Below are 14,966 nucleotides of genomic sequence, written 5' to 3' on the forward strand. Positions count from 1 at the left end.
AGCGGGGCACTACCCTGACCTGTCTGGATCTGCGGCGGACGCGCATCCTGTCCTCTGTCCCTCCCCGGCCTGCTGCTACTTTAGCTCAGAAACAGGGGCCAGGGCTGAGGTCCTGGCCCCCTCCCCTCGTAATTTCCCGGAGAATATGGGGCGGGGCCGTGAATCAGCACTCGCTCGGACTGATGCAGCCTTAGTCCCCGCCAGGGGTCCCCAGTGGCCGCGGAATTAGAAACCCCCCCAACTTCGCCACCGCTCACGCGCTATGACCATTGGGAGTTGTAGTCCTGACCGCCCCTTTGTCCTTGATTTCTCCAGCGTATCACCCCACTGCTGGGTGAACTACAACTCCCAAGGGCCCACGCGCCGGGCCTGACAGGGCGGAGGTGTGAGGGGGTAGTTTGTAGGGTAGTGCGGGGAAACTGGGGCGCAGGAATCGGGGCGAAGTGAAGAACGGGGAGCCCTGGCAGGGGGTCGGGGGAAGAGGGGGACGCCCAGAAAAGGGCCGCGAGCTCAGCTGGGGAGGGGAAGCCCGAGAAGCGGAAGGGCCGGGGCGGGGCCGGGGCGGGGCCGGTTGCGTCACGCGGCGTGGGCGGGGCCGCAGGGGGTTGTCCGCCCGCGGCACGCACAGCAGCCGCAGCCGCCTCGCGCCGGGTCCCGCGGTCGCAGCTCCAGCCATAGTCTCCGCGCCGCCGTCGTCGCCTCGGCTGCTCGCTTCGTGGGTCGGCCCCTCCGGCACACGGGCTCCAGCCGCGCCGCAGCCGCCCTCCGAGCCCTTCAGGTCGCCCCGGTCTCCTCTCCCGGCCCGACCCAGCCCGCGAAGATGGTGGACCGCGAGCAACTGGTGCAGAAAGCCCGGCTGGCCGAGCAGGCGGAGCGCTACGACGACATGGCCGCGGCCATGAAGAACGTGAGTTTCTCCTCCCCTCCCCCCGCCTCGCCCCAGTCCCTTCGCAGACACCGGTCTTCGCGTGGACGGCCCGGGGACTAGTCGCCAGTCGCGACTGCAGCGTTGACCGCCCCTCCCCACCCACTCGCGGCTGGGGAGGGCCCCGACAGCGATAGGGACTCGAGCTGTGACGCGGCCTCTCCTCGAGCGTCCCCCAGGGCCGGCGGCGCTGCCTCGTAGGCCCTCCCCGGGCTCGGGCTGGAGCGGGTTCTTGCAGGGCTGGTCTCGGGATCGGGGTCCCTGGCCCCGTGTCTCCGGGTCCGCTGGGGACCTGAGCGGGGGCCGTGAACATCCTTTGTGCCCCACTTCCCCTCCTCCCAGCCTGGGCGTGGGGGCGGGGGACCGCATGGATGCGGTTCCTCTTTCTCTCCCCGGTGTCTGGGCGGCGCCTTTCCCATTCACTCAGCAGGTCTCCGGGTTTTCTAATACTGCCCCCCCCACCCCCCAGATCTTCCCCACTGCCTCTCCTGATGGATCCTTTAGAACCTATCCAGGAAAAATGTAGGCTCTCCTGAAACCCTGGGCTCAGTGGTGCCAAACCGAAACCTTGCTGCGCTCACGTTTTCCTTAACAAAAGGCTCCTCTTTCTCTATACCCCAAAGCAAGTCCTCTTGCTTTTAGGCAAGGGGAACGTATGTCTCGCCGGCTTTTTCATTGATCGTTCACGACATGCCCTCTCCATTTCCCCCTAATTTTTCTTGTATTTAAAAGGGTAGGTAATTGTCTTTAAAATAAAGGTTATGCATTTAGCCGACTGGTTCAATTTGTGACACATGCGGTTTCTTTTTTAAATATAGGCACACATCTGTTGAAATGCCTATAAGTTGAAAAAATATTCTTTCTGATCTGATGTTGCAAACAAAGCAGTGGTGGGAGGCAGTATCAAGTCATTCTAGAAGATTCTGCATTTGTCATATTGCAGAGAGCCTAGACTGGGTGGAGGCTGGGAGGAGTTATTTTAAAGGAGGAAAAAGACTTTTTTTTTTTTTTTTTTAATTTGTTGTAGGTATAGCTGAGGCCTTTTTTTTTTTTTTTAAATAAGAAAAGCTAGCGCATCCTCATACTGATGAAAAGAGAATGCTGATCGCCAGTTGTCGCATTTTGTCTGGGATTCAGATCCTTGCCTGTATTGCACCATTTTGTCAGTAACACTACATTTTTCTAATGGGCTATCAAGGAGTTTGATATTGGAGGAGGGGGCAAGTATTGAGCATTATTATGAAATACGGAGAATTATCTAATGAATGATTGAGGTTTCCCACTATCTTAACATTTAACTTCCTGCCTTATGTAACAAAGGTTTTTGAAAATGCATCTCCGGCCTGAAGTGGATTCAGGAGTGTATCTTCTTGGCATGTTAAATCTTTTTAATGAAGCAGTGTAGGTATCCCAGGTTAATTCTTAAATAATTTGGCTATTTCATAAAAGATAACCGTGCTGATGCCTTTTTGTTGAAACCAGCTGCCTTAACGAGAATGATTTTTCTCATTAAGGAAGAGCCCTGATTCTGAAATTGGAAGTATTGCCGTGTTAATGTATTGCTCCAGATGCTGTCTTTTTAAAACATTTTTAAAGCTCAGCTGGTAACTTCTGCTTTTAATAGAGAACAGTATTGGAAATCTGTTTAGTTCATGTTAGACTCCTCTAATTTTTCCATATTTCTAGTTTCACAGGAAAGTGAGTGACCTCGCACCTATATCCATAGCAACCCAGTGATGTCACACACAATGACACAGAGGCTGCAATGCACCTAAGGGCTGGTAGGGAGTATGCAAATGGCATTTGTCCAAGGTAATGCAGAAATTAGCAGATCAGCAGGTGGACTTGAGCACTTCACCTTATTCACCAGATAGGAGGTGGCCCCAAAAATAAGGATTTCATTTACCTTTAGGCGTGCAAATCGGTGACCTCTAGATAGGCCTGTCCATTTTCCAATTTCGAGTTTACTTAGGAGAGTATAAGATACATTTGTATTTTAAAACATTTTTTTCATTGTTAAAAATTGAACAGTAATAAATGTAATATAATATAGAATATAAAAACAGCGATTTTAAACAAGAATGTCTTCTGATCATAGTGCTGGGTGGACTGTATGCTTGGGTTTATTGCAGATTATTAACTTGGCAGGTTTTAATAAAAGACTTAAAAAATTATGACTTCCTTGGTCATTTTCAGTAACGTGAGAGAGTGAGAATTCATTACAAAACACTTTTAGATTGAGATTTGGGAAAGTTCTCTTTTGCCATAGTTACTTCTGCTTCTTGTCAGAATATGGAGGAAAGAACAGTTTGTAAAATAAAGCAGACCTTTTTTCAAATCTGTTTACTGTGACTGAGGAAGTATGCTTACCTCTGACCCTCATTTTCCTCATCTGTAAAATAGGTCAATATCTACTTGAAAAACTTGTGAGGATTAAATAAGGAAAGTAGTAGTGCTCAAAAATAGTAACTATTTGTAAAACTTTGTTTCTTCCTGTGTTTATAAAAGTCATCTCATCCTGGAGAATTTGGAAAGTACAGAAAGATACAAATAAAATACTCCGTCCTGTCACTTAAGTGAATACCCTTCTAAGGCTGAAATCATCTTGATGATAGGGAGCTTAAATTTATTTGCGCCTAATGAAATTATTCTGGTAATAATACTGTTGGGACTTGTGCAGCGTGGTAGTTGTGTGTAGGTGACGGGGATGGGGAATAGCATGCACTGTTTTGAGGAAGGAAGGGGGAAGTTTAAGAGTTATGGGGATTTTTTTTTTTAAGTTAATTTTTTTTTTAAAAGTTATCTCTACACACAGTGCCAGGCTTGAACTAACCACCCAGAGATCAAGAGTCACTTGCTTCACATGCGGAGTCCGTCACACACCCAAGAAGTTTAGTTTTTTAAGAGAAACCTGTAGTCTTCCATTTAAGGGGGGAGTGAACACCTGGATGTTTCTTGCGTTGTCCTTTGGATTCTAATAGCCTCTCCAGAAGTTAATAAGCTAAGTAGGCTACTGGTACTTGCCTCAGGAGGGAGAAAAGGTTCTGGGCTACTCATCTTTAAAGTGACTGGATTGGGGGGCACTGGTTGCAGAAGGCTCTCTTAATTATATAAAAAAGTCTTCTTGGAATCAGTATAGTTGAAAATTCTTGCTATCTTGGGGCGCCTGGGTGGCTCAAGTGGGTTAAAGCCTCTGCCTTCGGCTCAGGTCATGATCCCAGGACCCTGGGATCGAGCCCCGAGTTGGGCCCTCTGCTCGGCTGGGAGTCCGCTTCCTCCTCTCTCTCTGCCTGCCTCTCTGCCTACTTGTGATCTCTGTCAAATAAATAAATAAAATCTTTTTAAAAGAAATTCTTGCTATCTTAAATACTTTCTTTTTCCTACTGGCTCTTCCAGGAGACTAGATCAATAGCCATTATCACTAATGGAGTAAGGACACCTCTGCGGACTTAGAGGTGGAGTCCTGCCAGCCATTATTCTAAGTCATGTGGTCTCAATTGTTCTCTTTGAAAAGAATACAAGATAACAGTTGGCTTTTATGCAGTATTCTTTGCAATAACTGAAATGACATTAAATGCTTTTTGTAATTATTTTTAAAAAGCTTCCTATGTATCTTTTGAATTACATCAAGATAAAAGGTGTTGCTAAATGTAGATCCTTATTTTTTTATTTGACAGAGATCACAAGTAGGCAGAGAGGCAGGCATGGGTGGGGGGGCGGAGAGCAGGCTCTGAGGGGCTCAATCCCAGGACCCTGAGATCATGACCTGTGCCTGAGGCGGGAGGCTTTAACCCACTGAGCCACCCAGGCGCCCCAATGTATATCCTTATTACAGAGCTTTGGATTAATAGCAGACCATGGGGAGAATTTCATCCCCTAGTACTTTTGGGAAGCCGTATTTATTTATTAAGCCAAACTCTAAATTGTCAAAAAGTAGAGAAAATTATGTTGTTTTTACTGAGGTAAAAGTCACGTAATAAAACTAACCATTCTCCTAGTGTACAATTTGGTAACATTTAGCACGTTCACAATGTTGTGCAACCGTCATCTCTAGTTGAAGAAAATGAGAAAATGGGATTTCTAAAAAGGGATGATGGTTTAGCTGTAGCTGGCTGGATTTCAAACCATTACTGATTCAGGAATGTGTCAATAATGAAGTAACCACAGCAGCTCTCAGCCAATGGTAATTGGCACCCTTTTGTCTTTGTTCTTTGACATTTGAACCTTTTCAGCATAAATTGAAAAAAGAGACTATTTTAGCTAGGCTTATATTCCATTTAAGAAGTTACAGAGATTTAAAACCATTTGATGTTCCCCCAGATGAATAAGAACAATTTATCTGAAATCAGAACAAACTATTAACTATTGGGAGATTATGGAAATGTTGTTGGGTTCTTACCGTGACTCATTTTCCACCCCAATGCTGACTTCGTTATAAATGCTTCACTGCTGTGTGGCAGCGGCCCCCTAATGAACACTGTACAGCACAGAGAGGGTGAGTTACTAAAACACGGATGCTAAAGTGATGGGAATCCCATGTGTATGATGTTCTGTCCATCGTTTGGGGGCTTCTGAGGCTGCCAAGATCTCTCCCATTATCACTAGCCTTCACCCTTTTATCTGGCGGGGCATCTGATTATTCCTGTATTGCTGTCCGATTCCATGGGATGTGGAAGAAAAGCACAGACCATTTTACAGGTTTAATGGTCAAAGGGGGGAAAAATCACATATAGATTAGGTCATTGTCTTTTGTCTTTTTTGCTTAAGTAAACTCTGCCCGATGTGGGGCTTGACCTCAGGATTCCAGGATCAAGAGTCTATGCCCTATCATCTGAGCCAGCCAGTTGCCCCTCTTTTGTCTTATTTTCTGAGTTGTATTTCTTAGTGCTTGAGCAGATATTTAAGACTCCTGGGCAGTTCTACTTGTTTCTGTAGGTTGAAAAGGCTTCCAGTATCTACTGCCTTAACATTCTTTCCTTTCATAATCATTTCCCTATCGTTTTCTCCAAATTCTATTCCAGGTATCAAATCAGATTTGGGTTCACTACCACCGTATCATCTTACTTTAAATTGGCACTTGGTAGAGATACTTGAATTTTGATTTTACTCATTTATTAATTAGAGTTAAAAAAACACTAACATGAAACGTGATCAGTAGATGTTCCCAAGAGAGCTTCAGTTTTAAGGTAAATGGTTAAAGAATTGGTTTGGTCCCATGATTTTGCAGCAACAAAAAAAGTGAAATCTTAAAGACTTTGCATGGGTCTTTTTTCCCTTCCCTTCTAAAGCGCTAGTGAAGTCTAAGCCAAATTGGCATCAGTTTTTCACCTATAAGGGCGTGTCCCACAGGGGTTTTTTCTTTACTCAAGTTCAGTACTGTTCAGTGTACTGCGTAGCCTTAGTTGGGTTGTGAATAGGTAAATGGGAATGAGTGTGTTCTCACATACGTACTTTTTTTTTTTTAAGATTTTTATTTGTTTATTTGACAAGAGATCACAAGTAGGCATAGAGAGAGGGGGAGGCAGGCTCCCTTAAGAGCAGAGAGCCTGATGTGGGGCTCGATCCCAGGACTCTGGGATCATGACCTGAGCTGAAAGCAGAGGCTTTAACCCACTGAGCCACCCAGGTGCCTCTGTACATTTTTTTTTTTTTAACACAAGATTTAGAAAGTAAATTTCCAGGTAAACTCCTCGATCTCATCCTCTTAATCTTTGGAGCAAGGTCTTATTTTTGGATAAGATCGGAAGCCGTACTGAGTAGGACTGAGGTGTAAGGTCAGCTCTCTCCTCTTAATTCTGTTACTAGAGCAGGGGTGTCAGAGCTGGGGATAGGACAGTGACAGCAGTGGGCAGCTGCACAAGTAATGACAGGAGCTCAAGAGGAATCCCTTAGCCCCCCCCCCCCCTCACAGCCCAGTGTGCAGAGCAGCTGCTGCGGCAGAGAGAAGGGTAAGAGGTGAGGAGGAAGGCTTTTAAAGATGCAGGTTTGTTTTGAGGAGATGGGTCGTTTTCAATTTTGGGGGCTTTCTGAAAGGAATCTTAATACAACACTTGAGCCTACCATATTTAAATTACCCGGATCTAGGCAACAGTGGTCTCTGGTGCCAAGTAGCTCAAGGATGTGGAAATAAGCTTAAGTTGTCCCCCCCCACCCACCCACTGAATTGTTTCGATTCAGTACCGTTCAGACCAGCACAGTGCTCTTTTTGTAGCAGTCTAACATGAGAAAGGGGACGAATCGGCCTCTGCCCTGGTGGCCAGGCGTGGGGTAGGGGTGCACATACTCTGTCCTTCTGTCAGCACAGCCTTACGGGGGGGCCTGCCTGATAGATGGATGCTATTTTCAAATGTTACTCCACTCCTCACATATGACCTATAGCTAGTGATTTTTTTTTTTTTTTTTTTAAGATTTTATTTATTTGACAGAGATCACAAGCAGGCAGAGAGGCAGGCAGAGAGAGGGGGAAGCAGGCTCTCTGCTGAGCAGAGAGCCCAATGCGGGGCTCCATCCCAGGACCCCGAGATCATGACCTGAGCCTGCTTCCTCCTCTCTCTGCCTGCCTCTCTGCCTACTTGTGATTTCTCTCTGTCAAATAAATAAATAAAATCTTTAAAAAAATTTTTTTTTTAAAGATTTTATGTATTTATTAGAGAGAGACAGTGAGAGAGGGAACACAAGCAGGGGGAGTGTGTGAGGGAGAAGCAGGCTTCCTGCTGAGCAGGGAGCACGATGTGGGGCTCAGTCCCAGGACCCAGGGATCATGACCTGAGCTGAAGGAAGATGCTTAAGGACTAAGCCACCCTGGTGCCCCCTAAAGATTTTATTTTTAAGTTATCTCTACCCCCAGTGTGGGGCTCTAACTTAACACTGAGATCAAGAGTCCATGCTCTACTGACTGAGCCAGCAAGGCACCCCTGATTTTGTTTGTTTGTTTTGTTTTGAGAAGGAATATTCAGGAATATTTTGAATTTCAAGATGCTGTTATTTTACTTTTTTTTTTTTTAAGATTTTATGTATTTATTTGACAGATCACAAATAGGCAGAGAGGCAGGCAGAGAAAGAGGGGGAAGCAGGCTCCCGGAGGAGGAGAGAGCCCAAAGTGGGGCTTGATCCCAGAACCCTGAGATCATGACCTGGGCTGAAGGCAGAGGCTTAACTCACTGAGTCACCCAGACGCTGTAGATGCTGTTATTTGCTAAGGGATTCTGATTTTTTGGAAGGCTGTCATCAATGGGACGGATTACTGGTGACAAAAATGTCTGGCCTTTAGGATGTTAGGAAATTTGGGGAGAAAATTACAGGTACCACCGTAACAATTCCCCATGCAGGGAAATTTCCATCATGTCTTTTCCTGTAGGCTTTAGACTTGATTTTGTACCTTGCCTTCTCCCTTGACATTATTTCGAGGATCTTTTTTTCCCTGTTAACTAGTAATGTTCAGTGGCCAAATAATTTCGTGGATGTGTCATAATTGTGTTTTTCTTTAACATTTATAGTCTTCCCCAGTTGGTAAGTAATATTGCCATGAATACCTTTGTGGCTAAAGCTTCCAGCATAATTTATATATGGACCCAAAAGGGGAATTGCTGAAAGGCTGGCCAAGGATAATTTTTAAGGTTTTTTAAAATCATCGGTAGGTAATGAGTTTTCTTAAAAGTAGTGAAAAATGTAATTGAGTAGGCATTACATACACATGGTTTAAAATTTAAAGATACCGTATTGCGCTTTTACTATCATGAGGAAAAATAAAATGGAGTTGGGGAGTGCTTGACTGTTGGCAGGAAATCTCCCTTTTGTTACTTTCTTGTGGTTGGAATGATTGCATTTAAAAAGAAAACACGGGGTTGGGCCCCCTGGGTGGCTCTGCTGTTTAAGCCTTTGCATGGGATCCCACCATTGGGCTTTGGGGAGCCTACTTCCCCCTCTCTTCCTGCCTCTCAGCCTACATGTGATTTCTCTCTCTGTGTCAAATAAATAAAATCTTAAAAAAAAACCCATGGGGGAGCGCCTGGCTGACTCAATCCCAAGAGTGTACTATCTTGATCTCTGGGTCGTGAGTGCAAAGCCCACATTGGGTATTGAGGTGACTTAAATAAACAAACTTTCAAAAAATAAAAAGAAAACACTTAATATGGAAATCTTCAAACACTTGTAGAGGTGAGTAGTAGAAGTCCTACAACCAGCTTCACCACTTGTCAGCATAGCAGTCAGTCTTGTATCGATGTACCTTCCTCCTGGTCGGCCCCCTTGGGATTTACCGTCCTGGAAGATGGCTTCTTACCGACCTAAAATTACCCCTTATTCGCCATAAATGCTCAATGTACCAACAAGATCTCTCTACATTCAAATTTGGCCACGTCAAGTAGAGTTTCTTGCTTCTAGTGTTTACTCCAGATGGCAGATGATTTCCACTTTTTCCCGTAAAAGAGGTGCTTCTCTATAGAGTTGTTAGCAAGTGCTGCCTGCCATCAGCCTTTTCTCCTGAGGGGGATGAAAGCCTGCGTAGGTCCTGGGGGGCCAGAGGATGGATGATATGAAATAGTTGAATCTTTACAGGCCTGGGATTCTTCTTCTACTGCCTTATTTTTTGTTTGTTTTTGGAAAGGAGTATTCTTCCATCAATTCTGGCTTTTATCCCTAACCTGAAAGAAGAGCTAAAACCCAAGTTGATTTGTTGAGGACGATGTGAGTAAACAACTTTGCTTCTGTTTGGCTTTGTTGCTTGCCAGACATTCTTTTTAAAAAATATTTTTGCCTCCAGGTCTGTATACTGCTGGGTGTTCGGGTGGGTGGGTGGTGGGTAGGTAGTAGGCCTATATCCTAGCTGTCTGTCCCCAGACAGCCTGGCTTTGCATCCATACTCACAGCTATGGAGCTGACCAATTTAATGATGTTACAGTAATTCAGGTGGGTAAGTTGCCTTTTTATCCATTTTCTTTTGCCTTTTGAAGGTCCTGTAGGGAAACTTGAGATTTTTGGAAGGGGATCCATTTATGGAGGAAAGGAAAATAATGTAAATTTCAAACAGATGTGAACAGAGCGACAGGACATGGAAGTCACACTGATTTCAGCGGATATTTGAAGTGTAGGGTCTTGGGGGATAGGAGGAAGGGGGAGAGCATGGAGGAAGGGGTCTCGGGGCAGACGTGTAGTTACATAGCGTCTGGGAGCAGAGTGCGCAGGAGTGTGGATTTGAGGGGCTGCTCATGAGTCCACAGAGGGGAGCAGGGGCCAGTTCACAAAGGGCCTCATGAAGTCTGAGTTCTTCTTAAGCTGTGGAAAGTCCTGGAAGGACTGTGGGCAGAAGAGGATCATAATCCGATTTTTGGTCTGAAAAGATGTGGAAATTGAAAGGGACAGTGAGGCAAAGGGAAGGAGACTGATGAGCGTGTTACGGGGGTGGAGTCTGAAGGGATGAGCGCCTGGACTTGGACAGTGAGGGCAGGCCGGAGAGAGAATTTGATGGCTGGAGACTGAAGGAGAAAGGCGGGAGGAAAAGTGATGGATGAGGTGAATTCCATCGCGGTCGAGCTGAGTTTGGGGGGCCACGTAAATGGAGGCAGCCACATGTTACCACACGCAAAGCCCTTAGAACAGTGCCCTGCACAGGCAGTAGAATTCGTTCATCGAATAAACATTTTTATAGGACCAGTTAACGACTGGGCTCTGGTCCTAGAGCTGGGGAATACATGGCCTACTTCATGGCCTTCATGGAATGGACATTCTAGTGGGGGTCACTGTCCATCATGGTTAAAACCAGGCTTAGTAAGGTCACCTAGGGAGAGTGGAGAGTTGGAGTCAGAGTTGGTAGTGATGAAGGCAGGAAGCCAGGAGAGAAGGGGTCCGAAATGAGGAGTGGTCGGCAGTGTTGGGTTCTTTTAGGAATAGAGATTTAAGTTGAAGATACAGGGAAGCGTTGGCTGGGGACTGGAAATAGGAAGGAACAGTCGATGGCTTTTTTGAGTGGGTGCAGGGGTGGTGGGGTAAGAGGGGGGATGAAGGGTGAGGAAGTGCTGAGAAGTGTAGACTTCATTTTCAGGAGCTTGATTGTGCGGGAAATGAATGAGATGAAGAGGCCCCACTTAACTCATTTTCATCCTGAACTTGGGTGATACGTGAATGGGAAAGAGCAGGAGAGGAGGGGGGAAGAGCCCTGGAGAGTGGCTGCTGGGCATGTGGTGTGGGGGGAGAAACGGGCTGGCACACAGGGAGGAGGCAACCATAGCGCCAGTTGTTTGCTGAGAAAAGGCTCAGCTTCCCTCGTGGTTACTCTCCTGTGAAGAGGCCCGAGGAAGCGAGGCTTTCGAGGCAGTAAGTACAAAGGGCTCCGCTGAGCTTAGAAAAACCTTAATGTGCTGGGACTAGTCTTGGGTCGGTGTGTCTCTCCCTTCCTCCCTGTCTCCTCTCCCCTCAGTCGGAAAGTTTATATTCACACGACAAGAACTGGATTGCTGAATCTTTGAAGAAAGAAAAAGCCTGGAAGGAAAGAGAGAAAGGAGGGGGTTCAGGAGCACGAGCTAGTAGGTAGGAGTGAGGACTGGTACTGGATGGAGGAGGTTGTAAGAGTTTTATTTTATTTTATTTATTTTTTTAAGATTTTATTTCTTTATTTGATGGAGATCACAAGCAGGCGGGTGGGGGGGAGAAGCAGGCTCCCTGCTGAGCAGAGCACCCAATGCGGGACTCCATCCCAGGACTCTGGGATCATGACCTGAGCTGAAGGCAAAGGCTTTTTAACCCACTGAGCCGCCCAGGCGCCCCAAGAGTTTTATATTAAAGGTGAGTGATTATTATTATTTTTCTTTAAGATTTTATTTGTTTGACAGACAGAAGTCACAAGTAGGCAGAGAGGCAGGCACAGAGAGAGGGGAGAGCCGGATGCGGGGCTCAATCCCTGGACCCTGGGATCATGACTCAAGCCGAAGGCAGAGGCTTTAACCCACTGAGCCATCCAGGCACCCCAAGGCGAGTGATTTTGAACAAGGAGGTCAGTGTGTGGGGTTGGGGGTTGTCAAATTTGGTGAGAGAACTGAACTATTGGTTTTTTAAATTAATTTGGAGGAATAGTCTTGGATAATGGAAGTAGAACCAGAGATCTGCTCACAGATCTTGACATAGGTGAACAGACCTAATGAACGTGAACAGGGCATTGATTCCAGGGGAAGTTGTGGAAGCCCCCCCCCCCAAAAAAAGGCCTGAAAGGAAATTATTGTGAAGGGGAGTCAGTATGGGTTTGTATGAGAAGCTGTTTATTTTATTTATTTATTTGTTTTGAGAGCACTTGAGCAGGGGGAAGAGAGAGAAACAGGCTCCCCACGGAGTAGGGAGCCCAGCACAGGGCTCAGTCCCAGGACCTTAGAACCATGACCTTAGCCATAGGCAGATGCCTAACTGACTGAATCACCCATGCTCCCTAAGAAACTGTTTGATTTTTAGCTAATTTTGATTTAATTGCTTGTTAGAATAAGGTTATGTGACTACTAGCCATGGGAGTGCTAGAATTAGTATATCTGAATTTTTTCAAGACTTTGATTGGGTGTTTTCCTGGTATGTGGGATTAAACAGTAAGCTGCAAAATTCTGACAAATCTAATTGTTAGAAAGTGGGATCAGACCAGAACCACGGCTGGAATCTAGGCTACTGAAGTGGCCTTATGTTTTGCCTAAACCCTTGGCCTTTGGACCCCAGGTTCAGTTTTTCGTGATTACATTTGGTGTAGATGGCGCCTAACAGCAGGAGCACTTGTGGGGGGAGAGGCATAGGGCGTTAATTGAGATCTCCGTGTGAATTGAGGCTGATTGATTTTCAGAAGTTAATTTAAGCAGAATTTAACACTGCAAGATAATAGTATTAAAACGAGCATATAAGTTTACTTTTTTATGTCAGATTACCCAAAAGAAAGATTTATTTCTTAAACAGTCCTGTTGGTTGGCCAGGCTCAATGTGGCTCATTGACACCACCGTGGCCATGGACGGTTCCCAGCAGCAAGCCCTTCCTGATTCACAGGCACTTGTCAGGCCTCCGCTTGCCTGATACTTGCTGCCATTCCACTGGCTAAAGGAAGTCACATAACCGAGTGCTGCTGATGGGGTAGAGAGCTAGATTCCGTTTCTTCATGGGAAGAGCTACAAAATCAAATTGCAGAGGACAGAGATCTATATACAGGGCTGGGAGGAATTCCTCCACTAATAATTTTAGTGCCGCTTATGCAAACAAGCTGGGCTTGGTACATTGTGGGCAGATTCATGTCACCTAAATATTCAAAAGTGACTGTTTGGAACCAGGGTGATTCATTGGTGAGTGCAGTGTGGTACCTGCCCTGAGGACTTCAGTCTTTCTGCGGAAAGGAGGGGTATACAGTCAGCGGTACAGGGCATTAGAAGTAAGCAGTATCGGGGTGCCTGAGTGGCTCAGTGGGTTAAGCCTCTGCCTTCGGCTCAGGTCATGATCCCAGGGTCCTGGGATCGGGCCCCGCATCGGGCTCTCTGCTCAGCACGGAGCCTACTTCTCCCTCTCCATCTGCCTGTCTCTCTGCCTGCTTCTGCCTACTTGTGATTTCTCTCTCTGTCAAATAAATAAAATTTTAAAAAATATTTTTTTAAGAAGAGAAGTAAACAGTATAAAAGATGCAAGGTAAAAGTTACTAATACCCAGTGAGCGCAGTGATGAGAGCTGCCGGAGAATTTTCCAGAAGCTTCAGGAAGGAAGTATATGTAGTATTTGAATTAGGACTTGAAGGATATACAGAGAGTTTTTCCTTATGGGTTCTGGAAGTGTGTTGAGGAGGCTGGAAAAGCATGATAGCATGGAAGTGTAGTATGAGGAGGAGTGGGGGGGTATAATGACCCAGTACCAATAACTTGGCATAAGGTTTTTCCTACCTTGGTCCCGTTGGTATTTGGACCATGTTGTTCTTCACTTTTGTAGGGGACTGTCTGTTACAGTGCAGGGTGTTCTGGTGTATCCCTGGCCTTTGCTCAGTAAATAATTTCTGTAGAGCTGGGTTTTTAAAAATTATTTTATTTTATTTTATTTATTGGACAGACAGAGATCACAAGTAGGCAGGGACGCAGTCTCCCTGCTGAGCAGAGAGCCCGATGCGGGGCTCTATCCCTGGATCCTGGGATCATGACCTGAGCCGAAGGCAGGGGCTTAACCTACTGAGCCATCCAGGCGCACGAGAGAGAAGATTCTTAAGGCTGGCACAAGGCAGTTGTAGGAAGCTAAACTTGGTTTTACCTTGAAGTTAGTATCTAATGGTAGATTTAGGCTGAGTGCCCGCAGAAGATGTGCAGGTCAAGGGCACACAGACCTTCACTCAGGGTCTGTAAAGAGGAGAAGTTGCTCTGGTTTGGTGTTCCTGTGGGTTGTCGGTACTTGGGGAAGTGACCTGTGTAATGTCAGTATGTTTCTCTCCTTGTCGCCACCTCCCGCGCATAGTGGCAGGATTGGACGCTTTATCACAACAGATACCTGCGGTAGGAAACGTATATTTCTTACCCCTTTTGAAGTTTGCTTAAGAGTACCTGAGCAGGGGCGCCTGGGTGGCTCAGTGGGTTGAGCCGCTGCCTTCGGCTCAGGTCATGATCTCAGGGTCCTGGGATCGAGTCCCGCATCGGGCTCTCTGCTCAGCAGGGGCCTGCTTCCCTTCCTCTCTCTCTGCCTGCCTCTCTGCCTGCTGTGGTCTCTCTCTGTCAAATAAATGAATAAAATCTTTAAAAAAAAAAAAAAAAAGAGTACCTGAGCAGTACTCTCCCTCTCATTTCGGGGGAGGGGATGAGAACTGTTAACATCCGTCAAGATGACACAGGAGTTTATTTGAAATCACAAGAGGAGAATTAATTATTAGAGGTTTGTGCTCCGTGACAGTGACTTTTTCTTTGTTTAAGCCCACGTACTGTGAAGTGTGAAGAACTTGGAATTCAGAATTCCGCGACCACACACAAGTTCATGGGTAACTGCCGGTGTGTGAGAGGTTGCTGTACAGATTACGGTGTAGGGCAGCAGTTCTATTTTTTACAGGTTTACTGAGATACAGTC

General features: G+C 46.1%; 1 protein-coding gene across 1 annotated transcript in view; it reads left to right on the forward strand.

Annotated features, from left to right (window-relative positions):
- The first annotated feature begins 641 nt into the window (after window positions 1-641).
- The window catches only part of YWHAG (tyrosine 3-monooxygenase/tryptophan 5-monooxygenase activation protein gamma), a 29,552-nt gene continuing 15,227 nt past the window's right edge, over window positions 642-14,966 (forward strand). Inside the window, exon 1 of the mRNA XM_044234159.1 lies at window positions 642-907. Coding sequence (XP_044090094.1) covers window positions 821-907 — 87 coding nt within the window. The 5' untranslated portion in view covers window positions 642-820. The remainder of the gene's footprint in view (window positions 908-14,966) is intronic.

This window comes from Neovison vison, chromosome 14 (genome assembly GCF_020171115.1).
Source record: "Neovison vison isolate M4711 chromosome 14, ASM_NN_V1, whole genome shotgun sequence".
Classification (NCBI taxonomy): domain Eukaryota; kingdom Metazoa; phylum Chordata; class Mammalia; order Carnivora; family Mustelidae; genus Neogale; species Neogale vison.